The sequence below is a fragment of the Bacillus rossius genome, chromosome 5, assembly GCF_032445375.1.
Source record: "Bacillus rossius redtenbacheri isolate Brsri chromosome 5, Brsri_v3, whole genome shotgun sequence".
Taxonomy (NCBI): Eukaryota; Metazoa; Arthropoda; class Insecta; order Phasmatodea; family Bacillidae; genus Bacillus; species Bacillus rossius.
Window position 1 is genome coordinate 85,110,518 of NC_086333.1, and position 14,963 is coordinate 85,125,480.

The 14,963-nt window shown below is 40.5% G+C and overlaps 1 protein-coding gene across 2 annotated transcripts in view; it reads right to left on the bottom strand.

Annotated features, from left to right (window-relative positions):
- Positions 1 to 14,963, bottom strand: part of LOC134532190 (uncharacterized) — a 104,234-nt gene that overhangs the window by 51,582 nt on the left and 37,689 nt on the right. For both annotated transcript variants that reach the window (XM_063368597.1, XM_063368598.1), the window contains exons 3-5: positions 7,644 to 7,846; positions 3,651 to 3,951; positions 1,900 to 1,961 (exon numbers count right to left, since the gene is read on the bottom strand). In XM_063368597.1, the coding sequence (XP_063224667.1) occupies positions 1,900 to 1,961; positions 3,651 to 3,951; positions 7,644 to 7,846 (566 nt within the window). The remainder of the gene's footprint in view (positions 1 to 1,899; positions 1,962 to 3,650; positions 3,952 to 7,643; positions 7,847 to 14,963) is intronic.

Here is a 14,963-nt window from a genome sequence, read left to right on the forward strand (position 1 = left end):
AACCATGAAAACCTGATACAGAAGGACGAATACGAAGCAAGTGAAACACCTCAGGCTGGCAATGTGGACCCTTTTAGGGATTCCGATACAAGTCTACAGCTAAGCGAGCTCATTCCATAGAAGCGTCTGGATCACTATCGTACGCTCTGGCAGTGTGCTAATAATAATTTTAGGTGCCAGATTACAGAGAATGAATACAGGTACACGTGCAGCAAATGCAATAAATTATGTTCAGACTTGAGCTTAAGAACGACGGGACCTGTCTGGATCTGACCTACGCACGCGACATGCATTTGATTTGTAAAACATAAGTCTCATATTTCTCATTTAACTACCTCGATTTAAATGTATCAAATGTAAAGTAAAATAAATATTTAACCAAACACCTAGCTTGTACATTAATAAAATTTATGTTATTATTATCTATGCTGTTTTCTCTGAAGCTCAAAGTATTGCATATCACAGCAGTATATAAAGATTGGCTTAGTAGTAATTGTACAAGACCTTAGTTACTTATGCAATTTATAACAGATTTCATACATCAAAAGTTTAACTATGAAAATAATTTCATTTTTGCAAAGATCTGATTAAAATCTAATGTTATTAGACTATGACTGAAATTAATTAAAATTTAATATATTTTTCAGTGATGAATTGGCTTCACATTATAACTGTTATAGTTCCAAAATCAATTCTAAAAATATTTGGGATAATACTGGCCTTAGAATGCCCCAACTCAATAATCACTTATTATCAGCTTTGTGTACAGTCCACAATAACAATATTATCTAGGGATAAATCTCAAACTCAAAAAAATTTCATATCAATTTTAATTAATTAAAATATTATACTTAACATTTTTTTTCCTGTAAGTCAAAGTTAAAATGCTCAATTATCTTGGTAAGTTTTGGTATTATGTTGTTATTCTATGTTACCTGTTTTTCTTATTGTCTATGTGATTATCTGTCGATCCTTTTATTTTGTTTTTGTGTGTGTTTGTTGTAGCCCCTGCAAGTGCAGGTTTAGGCTGCTTATGCAGGTTGTGCCCACCTGTTGGGGTGCTTCCCTGCCTGTTTCGTGCCTGCCGGTAGGCAGTGCCCATGCTCCTGTCCTGTTTGTACTTGTCGTGCACAACTTTAACACAATTTAAAAAATAAAAATTAATTATTATTATGTATTAACTGTTGTGTACGAGTTAGCATGGGTTTGCATGCTACTAGCAATTGAAAAGGATTTTTCCATTTTTTGTATAACTGATAATGAAATCATTCTTGGTTTACTCTGTGCTGTCTACAGGGCTGTTCTTTTGAAATTTTTTTTACACCATTTGCAAACCTGTTTCTTTAACTCGGGAGAACTGAAGAGCGCGTTAAGTTAAACCTCAAAATTTTACTATAAAATCTATTTCATTGAAATATTACACTCTCGGCTTCGTGGTGGGTATGCCTACCCTCCCCAGGAAGGGGTGAGGTAGGACTGTGTTGACTGATGAAAGTACCATATTTACCTGCGTATGGATTGCACATTTAATGAAGATTTTTTGTCTAATAACATGTACTGCAATCCTTAAGTAAGTTTTTTTTTTCATTTTGGGTTAAAAAAAATTAACATTGTTCTGTGTGGTTTAATTTTTGCGTAAATAACTAGCTTGTGTTGGTTTTTAATAAATATGCTACGAGTAAGTATAAAAGCCAGCAGTATGCGTAAAGAATCATGAACTGTGCTGTTACGCGGTGTCTGCCACAGCAGCATTTAAGCTGTTCAATATCTCAGTTGCTCAGGAGAAAGGTCACACACAAGGAGAGTTTTTATAAACGATCGAAGAAAGAATCAGGAAGCAGATCCAGACGCACACCAACACTCAAACACATGCAGAGTAGAGAGAGAGGCAGGACTCACGCGGTGGTCATCTTGGCATGCCGGCTGCTTGAGAGCTCCGAGGACTCCACCGTTGTCCTGTCCTGTGGGGACAATCATGCCTGCCAACACTCCCTTGCACAGCCTCACTGGCCACACCAACAAACAAGCACACTAATGTTCTTATTCCAGAAAGCTACATATCTACGGCAAACATTTTTCTGAGTTTCTTTCAGCTTTCCAGACTGAAATCCCTCCAATATTTTATTATTTTTTAATTACTAACTTTTTTTTTAAATTTTTAATAACTTAATAGAACCAAAATTTCCGGATGCCTATCACATGCGTACTTTCTGCACCCGCCACTAGAATACACTGCCTGAATTGTAAATGTTGCTTGACACCATCACGCACAGACAGCAGCACGAAACTGACACTAATGTTACACTATTAGAAACAGCTCTGATAAAAGTGAAAAAGACTTGAAAGAACCCTAAACCCTGCTTTGGACCTGATTTTTAACTAGGGATTTGATTAAAATACTGCCCATAATGTTAAAATTCACTAATTGGTTAATACTTTAAAGTTTCTCCATACACTAGATGTTACACTTCTATGGCATTACTAAAATACTAAAATGAAACATTTTAAAACACATAACACTAAGTATACGTGTGTATATTTGTTTTTGCTTAAACAACTTAAAACAGTCTGTAAATGCTTCCTACCAACCTTAACCTTAACCTTCAATATTAGTATTACATTAAGTAGTAGTAGTAATAATAACAATAACAATAATAATATAATAACAATAATAATATAATAACAATAATAATATAATAACAATAATAATATAATTAACAAAGAGTCAAATTTTTTTCCAGTGATGAGGTTTGAACCACATCAAAAATTCCCCCTTGAGTTTTACAAGCGCACTATCTACTGCTGTACTTCTGAACCTATTAGGGCTTAGCAAGGAGAATACGTATTATAATTATTGTAATGCCAGTTTTCTTAAGTATTTTAAAAATTGCAATTCCTTTTTGCCATGACTATTTTAGTTTACCAAATATATTCCAGAGTAGTTTCACTATCATAAAGTTTTCCATGTTTCCTAATGTTTACGAAAGTGACTATAAACAGGTTAATGTTGCTACATGTGAGTTCAACATCTTGAAGACTTAGGCACCGTGTTTAGGGACACATTTCTGTACCATGCAACTTCCGTTCCATACACAAAATAACACCTACTAAATGCGGTAGACCGAAAGCTAAAATACACATAAAAAATCATTAAATGCACACACATTTATAAACTGAATTAAGTATCAATAGTATACATAATGAATACTGCTTGTAAAACAAAATCATTGGAGAACTTTAAAGTTTCGTAACACAGCAGCTTCTGTTCATCTAACAAAAAATTTATTTGCTGCATCATCATGCTAGTGACAGAAAAAGTAACAGAAGTATAAACTCCATGAATGTACACATTATATACACATTACAAAATTTACTAGGTGATTTCACAACTTGAGTTACAAGCAAGAAGTATAAAATGTATCTTGCAATTACTTTTACTGGAAAAATTTTTGTCATCCAGGTCAAATTATATTATCTTTATATGTATTCGTTTAATCAAACTGTTCTGATAATTTGAAACAGCTAGCAGTTAAAAGTAATACTTAAAAAATTTTTTCATGTAATTTGTATTTCAGAATGTTAATAAAACAAATCCGGCAAGACCAAACAACGCATCAGGAACATACATGGACGCACGAACAGCAACTCACCTGGTTCCGTGCAGTGACGGGATCTGCTGGCCGGGAACTGGGTGGTTCGAGGACGCCGCCGATGGAGTTGGTTGGTGGCGGAGGGGCTGTCAGGTGGGAACCCGTCACTTCCGGTGGCACTAGCGAGACCCTGGAGTCCAGCGCGAACAGCGATGAGCAGCTCGGCTCGTCCAGGCAGTCGCACAGCCGCGCCGTAGCGCAGCTGCAGGGAGCGGGGCCTGGACCCAGGGCCATCACGCGGGACGCCTCGGCCGTCGGCTGGATGTTCAGAGACACCTCGGCCAAGGGCTGCTTGTCCTTCCTGGCGACACACACTGGAGGTGAGGATGGTGAGCATACAGACAGTGCTGCTGAAGATATATGCCATCTCATTAACTATCCTGACTGACATTAACAATAAAGAGTACCCACTCAAAATTAACCATCAAAATTCCTGACTTTTTCTAACGAAAATAGGAAAAGTTTTATGATTACACAGAAGATACCTGTCTAACATAATTAATACACTGAGCATAAATAGAAATCATTAAGTCTGTTCCTTTTTTTTTAATGTTTTGCCCGCAACTAGTATTTCTTTTTTTTTTGCAATTTTTTATTTTTGGTGTGGCATTTAATTTTCATTTCCAATCGGAGGCTCGGCCACTAATAGTGCTGGTCAGCTGCATTTTTCTCCCCACATTCCTTTTCGGTTTCACCTGCTTGTATGCACACACAGATGTTATAATCCTGCACTCTACCAGCACCTCCAGCACGTCATGTGTCTGGTGCACTTGCTCCCATCATCACGGACACGATTAGGTATCACAGTTGCGATGTGCAGCTTTCACCACGTTCTCGTCTCCCATTCCAACTCCTTCGAGCATGCATGACCGATCACAGCACTGGTTTCCAGATGGCGATGCACGTGCTTTCTGTGAATGCAAACATTCACTTTCTTTCTCTCCTGTCCCTCTTCTGCAATTCAGGAGCAATCATAGACTTGACTCCCCCCCTTGCCTGCCATCTTGTCATGAAGTCTCTTACCCCCCTCGGACATGCACACAATGACAGCTACTCCTGGCATCACCTCCGCACGCTACCTGTTGGGACCCTTTAATAAATAAACTAAGAGCTCTGTAGTTCTTAAATTCCTTCAGGAGCACCACTTCTCGGGGCATCAAACACTCTATAACCCCCTTTCAGGCCTACTTATAGAGCCTCTACCTCCTGCCCTTGTGGTGCCCGTCTCCACTAAGTGTGCCTTAAACTATGAATGAGTACTGCCCCTAAGGAGCAGTCGACATGCAGTCTCCGAAGAGAGTTCGTGCAGTCTTCGGACAGACTCCCATGCTTAAGTTCGCTACCGCAACTTTGAGACGGGAAAGTCGACTACTCTGCATCATGTAGTCCCGCAATGAAGTTTTTTTTTTTCATTTTCCTATTTTATGACTTCATTATACAGTTGGTGTTAGTTTTTCTGGTTGACCATACTTCTGTTTACTGCGTTCACGGTGACACCTTCCAGCTCCAAGACTTATTTCCTGGATTACTCCACCTACTGTGGTAGGTGGTACTCACTTTTCTCCTTTTCTTAGTCTATACATTTCTAAATTTAGTTTCTATGTATGTCTTTGCTCTTTGTATTTTCAATGTTTATCACTGTGTTAAGTACAAAAGCTTCATCCTAAAAGCTTCACACAGAGTTACACCAACTACAATTGCCATATACATTTAAAAATTCACCGCATGACCGACCTCAATGAAGTCTTCCTTGCTTCTCTCACCTTCTGGAAACGAAATGACTACATAACTCAGCTTACTAGCGCATTCTCGTGGAGCGAGTGACAAACACAATCAACTTTATGCAACTCTAGGGCTACCAACCCCCACACACCAATGCGGACTATTGCCACGCCTGTCCAACTGGCGCTCCTAACAGCAGTCAAGACAACCAACACACAAATAGAATGCATACGCGCTACTAGAGAGCCAGCACAACTGCCAAAACACACGAGCGCACACAAAGAAAACTAGCGATCCATGACAAACTGCCAAATTCGAATGTGATGATTTCACAATGGTCACATTGCATTAATTATTAATAATAACATTTAAGTTTTTTTTGCAATGGCAGTTGGTTCACTTTTGCTTCCCCATGCAAAGTTATTCAAATAAAAGTTAAACACATCAAAGGTAAACTTGGGCGTTATTGATCTGCCATGCAAACAAATATAATTTACAGAGTTCCTCAAAACTATTTAAAAAAAATAAATATTAATAGACTTCTAACTTCGGTACTTAACAAAAGTTGTTACATTAGTTATGATTCAAGATCATGATGCAGTTTATCACTCAAGATGAAGTAGATATTAATTTGTGAATCCAAGTTCTTCACCGCCAGAAGGTGCAGCCAATCTCAGGGTGAATAGGTACTCACCTTCGGTTGTATCGCATATTCAAGCGAGCCTGTCGTCGGAGCACTGCTCCTAGCCGACTCGTCCACCGTCTACCACCTCTGCGCAACGCAACCCAGCAAGCCCTGGTACGGCTCGTTGAGGACCCCTACAGTGGACTGCTATCTCTTGACGCCATTGGCTCCACGAGTGGATGGTAGATAAGATCTGGATTCTAACCAGCAATCTCGCTGGGCACTTCACTGTCCGGGTAGTGCTCCCGGTGTCTCTGCTCCAGTGTCGCAACCAATTGTACAGCGAGTAGTCACTAGTTACAGTTTGACCCAAAGTTGATTCCTCAGGTGTTTGTGTTGCTCCTTGCTGGTCACGGCGCTTCCCAGCACTCGCTTTGCAGACAGGCATTCGTGCAGTGAGCGACAGGTCGTGGACATTGGACGACGGCACCTGCATCGACTGTGTGTGTTACTCATTGATGAGCTCCACTCACCCGGTGAGTAACCACTCGTGGGAGGACTCAAACCCAATGCCCACAGGCGAGTCTCTCAACACCCCTCTCTGGTGTTGTCCACTATGTTTCTTCACCGCACTAACTAGTGCCTCAATGCCCTCTTATGTGGCATCTGGCTGGTCTTTGGCTGGGTTCGGACACCATTGCAAATTGACGCACTTTGTGACGTGACTCCTAATGCTCCGAGTAACAGGCAGTCTGGTCTGGGTGTAACGGTTGGAATGACAGAATACTCCAAGCCTGCCGAGCAAATACAAGGCTCACCGATCAAGAGTCTGTTTTATTAGTTAATACTTACTCCCACATCATGTTCAGCAACTCAGAGGCAGTTAACGGGATGAGATGCAAATGGGTGTACGCCCCGTTACAATTATACCAGCACCTGAAGCTATGATTTTAGTCCCACATCATTGGTAAGCTGAAAGTAACCATAATAGCGAAGAGATTTCACCGCATGTTCTCATCCACTATCTTCAGGCTCTGCCTGGGATCCTGTATAAAAAGGTCAATGCACAACCACACATGGCCTTCATTGCCAAATGTTTTCTGGATGACCACCATGTCATTCTGATTACATGTTCCTTGGGTTAAATGCCCGTCACACACCTACGGTGCATGGTTAGATGGCGACTGGCCAGCTACGAGTGTGCACAGATTGGGCAGAAACACCTCGAATGGACATACAAAAATCTCCTCTAAATACAGTTTCAAACAGAAGTGGTTAATTCTGCCCATGTTGGGGCCACACATAGCGACGTCCCCACATACTGTACGTCACATAGAACTGTAAATGTAATTATGTGGCCAGTGCATATACTTCAACTAATAAATTTGGTTGCACTAAGTCAATTTCATGGTTTCACAATTTTGATGGTGTGCAGTATAATAGTCATGGACCACACTAGTGTCATGGTTTATTTAGTGATACTGTAACAACACTATACCGCAAGATGTGGCTAAAATTTATAAAATTCAAGATGATTTGATCAGAAAATGTATTACATACCAACTTTTTCTAAGACTGATGTGATTACCTGTGAATTAACTGTATTTATTCCTTTGTGTGAAATATCATACCCCTGCAGGACGTACCTACGGACATCTGCGCTCTGCACCAGAGATGCACGGAACTCCTCCACGGCACGCAGGTACTGTTGTCGCAGACTCCCCAGCTGCGCACGCTTCCTCTCCGCCCGCTGCTGACGCTGCAGCCTCTCCAGGGCCGTGCGACTGCGCTCTGCGGCCGTGCGCGCGTCCTCGCGCCTCCGCGCCTCCAGCACGGCGCCTGCATCCGGCTGTGCACACGCACCAGCACTGCTCACACTCACAGTCGCCGGCACACGGCGCTCAACCAACACTCACAACCATCTACTCCATGCCACCTCTAATGAGCCAGATGTCGGCACGACTTATCCTAGTCATCCTCACAGCCCATATTCCTCCAATCCCTCCCCACAAATATTTTAATGCTACATTATGTTTCAAGTCTACAATATGCTATCAAAGATTTTAAAAATATTGCATGATTTTAACTTTTTTATGAATTTGACTTAACCTAACTTACTTCAAACAGAATATAGAAAAAAGAATGAATTTTTACTATACATAACCAAAGGGTTACAGTTATAGCCAAATGCTAGTTACAATTGGACTATAAAACAAGTATTTCACCAAAGTAACTCAAACCTACTAGTAGTTTCAACCAATAAAACTATCAGTAATAACCTTACATCTAGATATAAAAATCACTACAACTACAAAAAATTTTTTTTTTATTTCAAAACAAATTATTATGACATAACTGTAATAATTTTATATATATATATATATATATATATATATATAATATATCTCCCCCCCCCCCCACAAAAAAAAAACACAGAAAATTATTTTACAGTAGATAAAACAACAACAAGCCCTTTTGAGTCCTCCCAAGATGCTTGAAGTGTTTACGGGACAGCCAAAAACCTAAACACACATCTGTACAAGATACCGTTAGACACACACAAACCTTGCTTCAGCAGGTTGAACAGATCTTTTAGTCTAAAATCTCATAACTATGACTCCTCAGTGTTAAGATAGTCTTGCAATGGGGAGTGAAAAGATTTATTATTTCTCGTCAGGCATCAAACCTGAAATAGGGCATTTTAACTATGGAACTAAAACTTCATTAAAATTTGCAGTAGTTTGTGTTACCTCTGTTTACTATGGCAACAGGCTACTAGTCTGCTAATCAATCACAAAATTCTAATATTTCAAATTTAAATGATTATGCAAACATTTACAGTTTTGAAAGAACGTAAATATGTAAGTGCAAACACTATATAAACATTGCTCATGAAATATTTAAAGTTGTTTCTGGATTTTCTACTTGTAATCACATTAATATGAATTGTATACTAGTACATATGTTAATTGGAGACCTACAATACCTGTAATACCCCCAACTATTACTGTATGTTAAAATTAATTACTAGTAATTCAAACACATTCACTAATGTAACTGTCTTAATTAACTTATTTATTTTAGCTGCTAATTAAACTATGTATGTAATTTCCCTTCAAACACACTGCATTCTTTTAATAAAACTGTTTTCAGAGAACTGTAGACAAAAACATGTGCTTATCTCTCCACATCAGGTGAATTGTTAAACCGAAGTAGTGTGTGCTGTGCACATACGCACTTATAATGACAGAGTATGCATTTAAAATTAACCTTTTTCCAAATATTCCATATGCCACATCACAATGTTTTAGGTAAATTTATAGTGTTGAATAACAAGTGAAAAGTGGGTAGGTTACTTAGCAATATTAAATACCTATTATAAATGTATCATTATCTGATTAACCCAACTAGCCTTATTTAGATACTACTCTAGAAAATTACCATATTGTGAACCTACCTTAAGGCTGTGGTCCAGTTTACTCCCTGTGAACCATATATGAATCCTAATTAAATGCTTGGTTCACATTAGTTCACCTAAGAATACTACCCATTTTAATTTCTTGTGCTATGTTCTGAATATAAAGTTAGTTGAATCTTGGGAATTGGGTCTATCTGTAGTCTTGTATTTTTGAACTGATTGTTTTACAAGCAGCCTTGGTATTGATTTGCAGAAAAAATTTCTTAAGCTATTCAGATGGTTTTGTAGGGTTTACAAGTTTGACTTGATTTCTTACAGGATGATTTTGACTATGCAACAAAAGGAAAGAAAAATCTAAAAATATTTAGTTATAAACATTTTTTAATTGTTTAGTTATTCTTGTATTACATACCTACTAGCCCCCTTTGTGTATGGATCTACAGTGATGAAATTACTAGGATGCGAAGCACATTACGAGTTTAGATAGATTATGAGATGTCATTAGGATGTGTGGTGTAGAGAGGGTGGTAGGCCTGCAGTTGAAGTGTGTCAGGATGGTGACTTGTAGGTTGTTCGGTTGTGTACGTTGTGATATTTTCGAGAGTGGTCAGACAGGATGTTAGTGAGCGGGGGATGTAGTAACAGCAGGCTGGGAGTTGTGTAGGCAGGATACAATAGTGGTGACGAGTATTTCTGTTATTTTCCGACCTGGGTGTGCATGTGCGCACACGTAAACAAACACCGTGATGGCGATGTTTCCCACGTTTGGTGAATTCGTTCCAGGGCATGACACTTGGCACACATACTTGGAACATTTGGAGTACTATTTTGTGGCAAAAAAATTAAAGACAATGATGAAAAAGTGGTGATATTTTTCACCATTTATGGGGCAGAGCTGTATAACCTCGTGACCACATTATTGGCCCCCAAATCAACATCGGAGGTGGCTTTTCTGGACATTTGGGCGGTATTCACACAACACTGCAAACCCTAACTGAGTGAATTCCCGGAATAATTCAATTTCCATAACAGGAACCAGCACAAAGACGAATCTGTGGCAGAATTCATGGCAGACTTGCGACGACTTAGCATCCACTGCAATATTGCGGATTTAGATTACATGTTGCGGGATCGGGTGGTGTGTGGTGCTCGTGACACAAAGGTGCAACACACACTCCTGACAAAAAGACAACTTAACGTTTAAGGAAGCATTGGAGTTGGCAACAGTGGCGGAAGCCACAGGCCGCAATGTACATGACCTACGAGCACAGCCCAGCTGCAGGGGCAGTGCTGAAGGTAGGAGCATCAGGTATGAAAAAAAGGAGGTTAGAAACGACCGTAAGCAAAGTCAAGTTCAGATGGACCAACAAATTGCAGCTTGCAACAGGCACACTTGTTGGAGGTGCAATGGGGGACACAGTTCAAACCACTACGAAACTCTCAGACTGTGCAATTTTCGAAACGAGCATATTTTACAAAAAGGAGAAAAGGTAATGCAGGAGTAAATGGCGGATCGCGAGACCGCAAGGAGATGGGCAGGTCTGGGAAGCATGCCCGTGACACAGCAGGGACCTACAACTTAACAAACCAACCTGACTTTGGAGAAGAGGATGAATCAGCAGTTTACAGCATGTTTCACACAACTAGCAGGTGTAAAAGTGAACCACCGATTGTCCTAGATGTGTGGCTAGATGGTCAGAGACTTCCCATGGAGATTGACTGTGGCCAGATCTACCACCACTTGCAGATGTACACATGGTCAAAGAAAAGATGGGGAATCAGGGGGACCCGAGGCTAATCAACACAGTCAGTCTTAGTGGCTGAAGGGAAGGGGCAGGATCACAGTGGAAGGCATGCAGTGTGGCATGCACGATGCACGGGTGTTTAACAGTGTGGAGCTGGGTGACACCGATTGTGCCCACTTGGAAGGCTAATGGGATGGTGTAGGAATTATAAAATTACAGTGAACAAAGTATGCAAAGCCAATGTCTATCCATTATCAATGATTAATAAAGCTTTCGCTATCTTGGCAGGGGGGACAGTTTTTACAAAGCTAGATTTAACAAATGCATACCTGCAGGTGGTGTTGGATAATGCGACAGCAACAATGTTAATGGTGAATACAATGAAAGGGTTGTTTCGGGTCAGGCGCCTACCGTTTGGGGCAAGCGGGTACCCAAATAACTTTCAGCGGCTTATGGAAACCTTGCTAGCAGGGATTCCAGGTGTGGTGGTCATGTGGGATGATATTTTGGTCAATAGTTAAGACATGCAGGAACACTGGGACAGAGTACAAGAGGTTTTCGCTAGGATAGATAAAGCAGAATTGCAAAACGTGGGCAAAGTGTGTATTTGCGGCGGAGTCTGTTATATGCTTGGGGTACTAAATTGATAGGGTAGGAGTGCACCCTATAGATGCAAAAGTGGAAGCCATCAGGGAGGCACCGGTAAAAACAAGTAAGAAGAGACTCTAGGCATTTTTAGGTATTTCGAATTTTTACGCAAGATTCCTGACTAATAAAGCCGCGGTACTGGAGCCCTTACATCACCTCTTGGACACAGGAGCGGAGTGGGTTGGGAAACAGAAGCATACAGAGTCATGCAAGGCGAAGAACCTGCTGCAGTCTGATCAAGTGCTCACTCATCACGACTTGAATAAGCCTCTCACACTTACATGCGACGCATCAGACTATGGAGTAGGAGCAGTGTTAGCGCACATCACAGATGATTGAAAAGAAGCGCCCTTGGCTTTTGGATCGCGCATACTGCAACAGCATGAGAGAAACTATTCTCAGCTTGATAAGGGGCACTGGCCTTGATGTTTAGGCTTACCAAATTCTGGCAATATGTGACTGCCCGACATTTCACAATTGTGAGAGACCACAAGCAGCTGTTACGATTGCTGGACCCCAAGCGGCAAACCCCAGACATACTGTCAACATGCCTTTTGCAATGGAGCTTATGGCTTTCAATGAGAGTTCCAGATATATGCCAGGAACCAAGATACCCTCAGCAGGTTACCCATGGCCACTGAAAATATACATGTACCAACAGTGGTGTGTTCATGCTTGAGGTGATGCCAGAGCCGCCAATCCATGCAGAGACGCTGGCTCAGCTGACCACCACGGACCCCCATCCTTTGTCATAAGCCAAGGATGCAGGGGAGAAACGCACGCTCCGAGGAGTTGCGTTCATACTGGAATAGAAGAGAGGAGTTATCCCTGCACAAAGGCTTTCTCCTGTGGTGCAACAGGGTGATCATTCCAGAATTGCACCACAGGGAACTGTTGATAGTTCTCCAAGCCAGCAGCAAGTCAACCCACCCAACGTGAAAGAGGTAAAATGGGCAACAGAGAGGGAGCCATGGATTAGGTACATATGGACTTCTTGGGTCCTTTCCAGGAGAAGATTTTTTCTTATTGTCATGGGTGCGCACTACAAATGGCTAGCAGTGAGGGAGATGCTTAGCATGTTGTCAGGTGCAGTTATCCAAGAGCTGCGAGAGATCTTCAGTTGCCAAGGGATCCCTCGGTACCTGGTTTCAGACAATGGGAAAGCTTTTGTATTCCTACAGATGGAAGAATTTCTAAAGAACAATGGAGTGGCACTAAGGCATACACCTCCATTCCACCCAGTCACAAATTGTCAAGCAAAGCGCATGGTAAAATACAGTGAAGAACGAACTTCGGAAAATGGGAGTAGGAATAAGACACGCACGAGTCATGCGAATGTTGTTAGCGTTGCGCACAACGCTATTGGGAGAATCATTTAAGACACAAGTAGATCTCCTAATGGGGAGACCATTACGAACGGTGCTGGACCAGATATGTCCCAACCCCAATTTCAAATATGAAAATATCCTAAAAGAGGTCACAAACTGCCACATGTGCAGGAATTTTTCAGTGGGGCAGCAAGAGCTTCTTCAAGACTACAGAGGAACTCGTAAGTGGATACCAGGAACCATTGTAGCTAAACAACTGCCAGTGACCTACAGAACCCAAGATCAGAACGGTTACACGTATAGACGTCACGTGGACCTATTGCTGAGCAGCAAAGTGGCACATCCAACACGCCAGGCAGTGCCATCTACAAGTACCGATGGCCGTGCTCGGACTAGCCGTGGTAGTACCAGTCCCGTGCCAGCTCATGCTGACCAATGGGACCATTCTGACGGAGCCAGCAAAGGTACCTGTGACCATACAGGGGCAGCAGCTGACAGGGCTATCACTAATGGGAGCACCCATGCCAGATCATGCAGCAGTCCTCTCAGAGGGTTTGAACACCATCATTACCATGGGCGAGAGCCATGGGAGGGACTACATATGGAGTTGGTACATAAACAGTTGACCTGGAGTTCGAGCACCCAGAAGGCTATAAGACTGTGTGTGGCAATCTTAAGCGGGGAAGTGTATCATAGGACGTGTGGTGTATAAAAGGTGGTAGGCCTGCAGTTGGAGGTGTGTCAATATGGCGGCTTGTGGGTCGTTTGGTTGGTTGTGTTGTGATTTGTGATCGGTTTCGGGAGTGTTAAGACAGGATGTAAGTGAGTGGGGGAAGAAGTAACAGCAAGCCGGGAGCTGTGTAGGGAGGATACAATAGACTATGTAACAAAATGAATGGAAAAACTGAAAAGATAATTTTGTAGGGTTTTCAGATTTCACTTGATTTATTTCAAGGATGATTTTGATTACGCAATAAAAGGAAAGGAAATACTGAAAAAAAATATTAATTATAAACAATTTAAATTATTTAGTTACTCTTGTATTATGTACCTACAAGTCCACTTTGTGAATCTACAGTGACAAAATTACTAGGATGTAAAGCACAGTATGAGTTTAGATCACAAGATGTAAATATATCAATGTGAGCTTATTTACTGTCAATATATAATCCTTTTTCCAACACAATTTATGTATTCCTGTTGTACTTACTGATAAAATTCCAGTTTAAATGTTAACATAATTGTATGATGAGATTGGAATACCTTATACCGTACGTAATTTTATGAAACATTTTTACAAAATTAGTCTTAGATATTATTAAAAACTGTTACAAAACATCTCGTTTCTGTCTAATGATGTGACATGTTAAATTATGAAGGCCAAATTTGGACATACTACGAAGGAACGTCGGCGATCAGTAGTCGCATTTTGCTGTACAATGTCTCAACTATGATGCCTTATCTTTATGGCGAGGTAAAATGATAACTGTAATCAACTACAGGACATGAATAAATAATCACTCAAACAATTCATTAGCTCTTACTGCATTCTAACTCTCAAAATAAAAAACTTCATCTTTATTATTAAATTTTTTCTTCTTATTTTGGGACTTTGATTGAAAATATATTAAAGATTTTAAATGAACAGCAATTCTTTGAAATTTTCACTATTTCCTACACTATAAAAAACAATTTGTATCAATGTTTTCAATATGAAACAGAAAAAATTTGGTTATATTTTTTCATGCCAATATTTATTACCTCTAACTTTAAAAAAATTATAACACCAAAAATTAACATACATACAGTTGCATAACTGATTTTTTT